This window comes from Salvelinus namaycush, chromosome 23, assembly GCF_016432855.1.
Source record: "Salvelinus namaycush isolate Seneca chromosome 23, SaNama_1.0, whole genome shotgun sequence".
In the NCBI taxonomy this organism is placed as follows: domain Eukaryota; kingdom Metazoa; phylum Chordata; class Actinopteri; order Salmoniformes; family Salmonidae; genus Salvelinus; species Salvelinus namaycush.
In genome coordinates, this window is record NC_052329.1 from 5,905,055 (window position 1) to 5,913,645 (window position 8,591).

Genomic DNA, 8,591 nt, shown 5'->3' on the forward strand with positions numbered 1-8,591 from the left:
GACCAGTTTGTTCCCAGATGGCAGCTCATTATTAGACCAGTTTGTTCCCAGATGGCAGCTCATTATTAGACCAGTTGGTTCCCAGATGGCAGCTCATTATTAGACCAGTTGGTTCCCAGATGGCAGCTCATTACTAGACCAGTTGGTTCCCAGATGGCAGCTCATTATTAGATCAGTTGGTTCCCAGAAGGCAGCTCATTATTAGACCAGTTTGTTCCCAGATGGCAGCTCATTATTAGACCAGTTGGTTCCCAGATGGCAGCTCATTATTAGACCAGTTGGTTCCCAGATGGCAGCTCATTATTAGACCAGTTTGTTCCCAGATGGCAGCTCATTATTAGACCAGTTGGTTCCCAGATGGCAGCTCATTATTAGACCAGTTGGTTCCCAGATGGCAGCTCATTATTAGACCAGTTGGTTCCCAGATGGCAGCTCATTATTAGACCAGTTGGTTCCCAGATGGCAGCTCATTATTAGACCAGTTGGTTCCCAGATGGCAGCTCATTATTAGATCAGTTGGTTCCCAGAAGGCAGCTCATTATTAGACCAGTTTGTTCCCAGATGGCAGCTCATTATTAGACCAGTTGGTTCCCAGATGGCAGCTCATTATTAGACCAGTTGGTTCCCAGATGGCAGCTCATTATTAGATCAGTTGGTTCCCAGAAGGCAGCTCATTATTAGACCATTTGGTTCAGAGATGGCAGCTCATTATTAGACCAGTTGGTTCCCAGATGGCAGCTCATTACTAGACCAGTTGGTTCCCAGATGGCAGCTCATTATTAGACCAGTTGGTTCCCAGATGGCAGCTCATTATTAGACCAGTTGGTTCCCAGATGGCAGCTCATTACTAGACCAGTTGGTTCCCAGATGGCAGCTCATTATTAGACCAGTTGGTTCCCAGAAGGCAGCTCATTATTAGACCAGTTGTTTCCCAGATGGCAGCTCATTATTAGACCAGTTTGTTCCCAGATGGCAGCTCATTATTAGACCAGTTGGTTCCCAGATGGCAGCTCATTATTAGACCAATTTGTTCCCAGATGGCAGCTCATTATTAGACCAGTTGCTTCCCAGATGGCAGCTCATTATTAGACCAGTTGCTTCCCAGATGGCAGCTCATTATTAGACCAGTTTATTTCCAGATGGCAGCTCATTATTAGACCAGTTTGTTCCCAGATGGCAGCTCATTATTAGACCAGTTGGTTCCCAGATGGCAGCTCATTATTAGACCAGTTGGTTCCCAGATGGCAGCTCATTATTAGACCAGTTGGTTCCCAGAAGGCAGCTCATTATTAGACCAGTTGGTTCCCAGAAGGCAGCTCATTATTAGACCAGTTGGTTCCCAGATGGCAGCTCATTATTAGACCAGTTGGTTCCCAGAAGGCAGCTCATTATTAGACCAGTTTGTTCCCAGATGGCAGCTCATTATTAGACCAGTTGGTTCCCAGATGGCAGCTCATTATTAGACCAGTTTTTCCCAGATGGCAGCTCATTATTAGACCAGTTGGTTCCCAGATGGCAGCTCATTATTAGACCAGTTTGTTCCCAGATGGCAGCTCATTATTAGACCAGTTTGTTCCCAGATGGCAGCTCATTATTAGACCAGTTTGTTCCCAGATGGCAGCTCATTATTAGACCAGTTGGTTCCCAGATGGCAGCTCATTATTAGACCAGTTGGTTCCCAGATGGCAGCTCATTATTAGACCAGTTTGTTCCCAGATGGCAGCTCATTATTAGACCAGTTGGTTCCCAGATGGCAGCTCATTATTAGACCAGTTTGTTCCCAGATGGCAGCTCATTATTAGACCAGTTTGTTCCCAGATGGCAGCTCATTATTAGACCAGTTGGTTCCCAGAAGGCTGCTCATTATTAGACCAGTTTGTTGCCAGATGGCAGCTCATTATTAGACCAGTTGGTTCCCAGATGGCAGCTCATTATTAGACCAGTTGGTTCCCAGATGGCAGCTCATTATTAGACCAGTTGGTTCCCAGATGGCAGCTCATTATTAGACCAGTTTGTTCCCAGATGGCAGCTCATTATTAGACCAGTTGGTTCCCAGATGGCAGCTCATTATTAGACCAGTTTGTTCCCAGATGGCAGCTCATTATTAGACCAGTTTGTTCCCAGATGGCAGCTCATTATTAGACCAGTTTGTTCCCAGATGGCAGCTCATTATTAGACCAGTTGGTTCCCAGATGGCAGCTCATTATTAGACCTGTTGGTTCCCAGATGGCAGCTCATTATTAGACCAGTTTGTTCCCAGATGGCAGCTCATTATTAGACCAGTTGGTTCCCAGATGGCAGCTCATTATTAGACCAGTTGGTTCCCAGATGGCAGCTCATTATTAGACCAGTTTGTTCCCAGATGGCAGCTCATTATTAGACCAGTTGGTTCCCAGATGGCAGCTCATTATTAGACCAGTTTGTTCCCAGATGGCAGCTCATTATTAGACCAGTTGGTTCCCAGATGGCAGCTCATTATTAGACCAGTTGGTTCCCAGATGGCAGCTCATTATTAGACCAGTTTATTCCCAGATGGCAGCTCATTATTAGACCAGTTGGTTCCCAGATGGCAGCTCATTATTAGACCAGTTTGTTCCCAGATGGCAGCTCATTATTAGACCAGTTTGTTCCCAGATGGCCACTCATTATTAGACCAGTTGGTTCCCAGATGGCAGCTCATTATTAGACCAGTTGGTTCCCAGATGGCAGCTCATTATTAGACCAGTTGGTTCCCAGATGGCCACTCATTATTAGACCAGTTGGTTCCCAGATGGCAGCTCATTATTAGACCAGTTGGTTCCCAGAAGGCAGCTCATTATTAGACCAGTTGGTTCCCAGATGGCAGCTCATTATTAGACCAGTTTGTTCCCAGATGGCAGCTCATTATTAGACCAGTTTGTTCCCAGATGGCAGCTCATTATTAGACCAGTTTGTTCCCAGATGGCAGCTCATTATTAGACCAGTTTGTTCCCAGATGGCAGCTCCTCCCGAAGCGATGGGAGATACACAACAAAAGACAGGGAATCACTGAAACCTTTTTAAATTTACCATTTTTTTCTTTATAGTGGACTACCTTTGACGAGAGCTCTATGGGGCCTAGCCAAAAGTAGTGTCCTATAAAGGAAATAGTGTGTCATTTGATACACACCCCATGACTGATGTTGTCTGTGGTGTATCACAATTCTATTTTTTTTATTTATTTAACCTTTATTTAACTAGGCAAATTCTTATTTACGATGACGGCCCTACCGGGGAACAGTGGGTTAACTGCCTTCTTCAGGGGCAGAACGACAGATTTGTACCTCGTCAGCTCGGGGATTCAATTCAGCAACCTTTCGGTTACTGTGACAACATTCTAACCACTAGGCTACCTGCCGCCCCACTAAAGATCACGTGTGGGAGCAGAGAGCAGTCGGAGGATGTTCTCACTCATATGTGTCTGTAGTTCCTGAAACACAGCCATGAAATGCATGAATAAAACTCCCCCTCTAGCCATATTAAACGTTATTAAACAACCAAGTAAAATACTATCAAAATGGAGGAAGGGAGAGCGACTGTGAGACCTCGTTTACACCTTGCGCTAAAATGTGGGTTTTGTGATCTGATCAATGGGTCCATTCACTATCTGATCTGATGTTAGAGGCCAGTATAATTACGATTTCAATGGTTTGACCATCCATATCTGTTTACACCTGTAAGATATCCAGATAGAATGGGTCCCTGACTACCTCCGGAAGTGGTCAAGAAGATCTGATCACAATCAGATCACAACTCATGTTTTAATTATTGTTTCTATACTGCAATTCAGCTTTCAGCTGTGAATGTGTACATGATCAAATAAGCCTTACTAATAATAACAAATAAGATCAGGATTTAGGACACATTTTACCACCAGGTGTAAACATGGCTTAATTTGTAAAGCAGCTGAAGGACAGATAGATAGAGAGTCTGGGGCAATCCTCCTCAGGATTAGATACAGAGTCCGGGACCATCCTCCTCAGGATTAGATACAGAGTCCGGGACCATCCTCCTCAGGATTAGATAGAGAGTCTGGGACCATCCTCCTCAGGATTAGATACAGAGTCCGGGACCATCCTCCTCAGGATTAGATAGAGAGCCTGTGGCCATCCTCCTCAGGATAGATAGAGAGTCTGGGACCATCCTCCTCAGGATTAGATAGAGAGTCTGGGGTCGTCCTCATCAGGGTAGATAGAGAGTCTGGGGCCGTCCTCCTCAGGGTAGATAGAGAGTCTGGGGTCGTCCTCATCAGGGTAGATAGAGTCTGGGGCCGTCCTCCTCAGGGTAGATAGAGAGTCTGGGGCCATCCTCCTCAGGGTAGATAGAGAGTCTGGGGTCGTCCTCCTCAGGGTAGATAGAGAGTCTGGGACCATCCTCCTCAGGGTAGATAGAGAGCCTGGGACCATCCTCCTCAGGGTAGATAGAGAGTCTGGGGCCATCCTCCTCAGGATTAGATAGAGAGTCTGGGACCGTCCTCCTCAGGGTAGATAGAGAGTCTGGGGTCGTCCTCCTCAGGATAGATAGAGAGTCTGGGGCCGTCCTCCTCAGGGTAGATAGAGAGTCTGGGGCCGTCCTCCTCAGGGTAGATAGAGAGTCTGGGGCCATCCTCCTCAGGATAGATAGAGAGTCTGGGACCGTCCTCCTCAGGATTAGATTGAGAGTCTGGGGTCGTCCTCCTCAGGGTAGATAGAGAGTCTGGGACCATCCTCCTCAGGGTAGATAGAGAGTCTGGGACCATCCTCCTCAGGGTAGATAGAGAGTCTGGGACCATCCTCCTCAGGATTAGATAGAGAGTCTGGGACCATCCTCCTCAGGATTAGATAGAGAGTCTGGGGTCGTCCTCCTCAGGGTAGATAGAGAGTCTGGGGCCATCCTCCTCAGGGTAGATAGAGAGTCTGGGACCATCCTCCTCAGGATTAGATAGAGAGTCTGGGACCATCCTCCTCAGGGTAGATAGAGAGTCTGGGACCATCCTCCTCAGGATTAGATAGAGAGTCTGGGGCCATCCTCCTCAGGGTAGATAGAGAGTCTGGGACCATCCTCCTCAGGATTAGATAGAGAGTCTGGGACCATCCTCCTCAGGGTAGATAGAGAGTCTGGGGCCATCCTCCTCAGGGTAGATAGAGTCTGGGGCCGTCCTCCTCAGGGTAGATAGAGAGTCTGGGGCCGTCCTCCTCAGGGTAGATAGAGAGTCTGGGGCCGTCCTCCTCAGGGTAGATAGAGAGTCTGGGGCCATCCTCCTCAGGGTAGATAGAGAGTCTGGGGCCATCCTCCTCAGGGTAGATAGAGAGTCTGGGGCCATCCTCCTCAGGATTAGATAGAGAGTCTGGGGCCTTCCTCCTCAGGGTAGATAGAGAGTCTGGGGCCATCCTCCTCAGGGTAGATAGAGAGTCTGGGGCCATCCTCCTCAGGATTAGATAGAGAGTCTGGAGCCTCATAGATATTTAATAATGTGTTTTGCACTTTACAGACGGACATTGTTGATAGTAAAGAATTACTCATTATTCAAGTGTGTTTTGTTGAAATATCTCAGGTGTGCGGAAATGATACATTAAGAATGTTGCTATATTCCTTTTTGATAGAAGCATCGTCAACCTGGAAACTCCAAAGACATAAAATAAGTAAAAGGACAACGAGACGATGATATGTCATTTTGGTCATATTTTAATCAGCACTTTTCTTCATTAGTAATTTTTTTTTTTTTTTTTTTTTTTTTACATTGGCATAGTTTTGAAAAATTGATATTTAATACTGAAAAAAGCAAACCTCACTCTCACACCCCCCCCACCCCGCCCCTCCCCGCCTTTAATATGCAACGAAATTACAGCAATTTAAACTTTATACAAAAAATTAGTCAATTTATTTATAGCATCAAATTGACCAAACAAAAGAACATGTATTATGAATATTGGCAATGTATTTCAGCGTGTCTTTGATAGAGTGGCAATATACAGTAGGGGAAGATGTCTGGGTCACCAATGCCTTTATTACACGTTATTACAACTGTTTGCAGCAAACTCAAAGGCCATAACGGTGATCGTTGTATTGTTTTTTAATGACAGAAGTTTCTTCATTTAACTACCTTTATTTATTTTTTTGTTACAAAATGGAAAAAAATTTAACTTCAGACAACTACTTTTGTAGTAATAATAATAATATCAATTAATATAGTATAATATTACCAATAATATCAATTAATATAGCATAATATTACCAATAATATCAATTAATAATAATAATAAATACTCTATCTATCAACCAGAGTCAATCCTATTAGAATTCACGTTCAAGAGAATTCTTCAAAGCATGAAAATAAACATGTCAAAGTGTCAAAATGATATGAAATGAAAACCTTTAAATAACAAGTCTTTTATTTTTCTATTTTTACCAAAATGTAATACTTACACATTATATACATGCCTTGTGGTGAAACAAAAAATGCTTGTTCTTCATCAAACAAATGACAAATAAAAAACAAAAAACAATTCAAGAGACTTCTGGAATACTTTAAATAGATATATTGTCTAATATACACATTTCAATGTTTAAGGGTTCTTAAAATTCAACAATATTGCCCACCAGCAATCATCACATTAGCAAAGTCATATACAGCAATATTCACAAGGGAGCGTTAGATCAATAAAGTCACATCGGATCGAGTACCAAATGGCTCCCTAATTCCCTTCGTAGTGCACTACTCATATGGACCCTGGTCAAAAGTAGTGCACTATGAAGGGAATAAGGATCCATGTTGTGATATCAACCTCTTTTATGTTCCCAGAAGTCGTAGGATTTGGTTCTTCCAGTCTTTCAGAGAGATAGAAGCTGACCAGTTGTTTTTCATAGACATGAAAATGAGGTTCAGACCCTTAGTAAAGTCAGTGTCCCAGATACTTTCTGATCCTACCCAGGATTCAATGTGACCGCGGGAAGTGTGGCTTTTTAATCAAGCTATAAAATGGTTCTACTGATCTAACATATGGAATTGTTTTAAGAGGGTTATACCGTGGATTATATATATATATATATATTTGGAATTTTAGGACCCCTTTAGGTATATAAAAAAACAAGATTAAAGATGGAATTTTTGTCTTTTACTACCATAGAAAAGCAATGAATAACACATTCATAAATGGCTTAAAAAAACGGCCAAAAGATGTATCACGAGGAATAAGGTTGTCTGTCCTATATCTAGGAGACTTAAGAAAGCTCTGGAAATATTTTTGGACACATATTTATCTCCTTATATTTGTTGGCACATAACTACCTCCATACTAGCATTCAGTTGTATGGGTTACCTTTCAGACGAGCAGAGCGGAGTCAGTAGGCCAAACCGTTCGGTTGCTAAAGATGTCTTTTTTTTTGTGTGAGAAGAAACCCATTTTTTCAGGAATGTCTCCTGGTCTGACTAACAACGCTGTAACTCTGTCTGGATTCCCCACTGAGCCTAACAACGCTGTAACTCTGTCTGGATTCCCCACTGAGCCTAACAACGCTGTAACTCTGTCTGGATTCCCCATTGAGACTAACAACGCTGTAACTCTGTCTGGATTCCCCATTGAGCCCGACATCTGCAGCGTCTTACTGTGAATAACGTTTTCGTCCGAACGCCTCTAAAAGCCGCATTGTTGACAACCCGCAGCCATATTGAATCCTGGTACCTGAATCTCCAATCATTGGTCTGAAAACATCAGTGAATTTAGACTCGTATTGAATCCTGAGATAATGAATTGCTTGGTGCAGAAGTATTTCTCTGTTTGTCTGAGACTTTTGTGCTTTTAATATACTTCTGATTCTCTCTGTTGTTTCTTTCTATATGAGATGAGACTATGGTCTATACTAATATACAAATAAAGATAAAAGAGGATAACATATCATCGTATAATATCCACATTCAAACATAAACAATCATACGGATTGTGCTTCTTTTTAAATTTTTTATTAAACTTTTTAAAATTTATTTTATTTTTTAAATGTTTTTGTGTCAGTGTTAGAACTATTCAGTTTATTGTACTTCCATCGTTTCCCACAACATGAGAGCCTAATTGTGTGCCTCTCATACCCAATACCATTTTTTACAGTTACAATAAAGCCCCATCACATGTCGTTCACATTGATACATTTCACATATTCTTCTCTGAAAGCATAATTATTGGCATAGCCAATGTTTTCCGGTGTCAGATGAAGCACATTTCTTTCCGCTTCCTGATGGAAATATCTGCAAAAGGTATATAACAGGGACGGTGAGGGGAGTAAGGGGACACAAATAAATAAAAAAAAACACTAAAAAACGAAGAGTTGAAACAAACATGACAGAAGCAGATCGAGAACGGTCTGTATATTTAGGCACTGTCAAATAAAACATGACGACGAAACAAATATTTTGGGTGCTAAAACCTGAATGAAACAGAATCTGCTCTTTTTAAAACACGGAGTACAAGTAGCGGAGTACATCTGCAGTAAATACAAGGCAACGTTTTTTATCGATTTGCTTGTAAAAACCAACCAGTGAAACCAAACGTGAGCTTTCTCTTTCGGAGAGGAGTTAGGGACAAAGAACTGGTTCCTGCACC

The 8,591-nt window shown here is 42.7% G+C and overlaps 1 protein-coding gene across 1 annotated transcript in view; it reads right to left on the minus strand.

Annotated features, from left to right (window-relative positions):
* Positions 1-8,115: 8,115 nt before the first annotated feature.
* Positions 8,116-8,591, minus strand: part of LOC120018938 (cell adhesion molecule 2-like) — a 149,138-nt gene continuing 148,662 nt past the window's right edge. The window contains exon 12 of the mRNA XM_038962150.1: positions 8,116-8,236. Coding sequence (XP_038818078.1) covers positions 8,116-8,236 — 121 coding nt within the window. The remainder of the gene's footprint in view (positions 8,237-8,591) is intronic.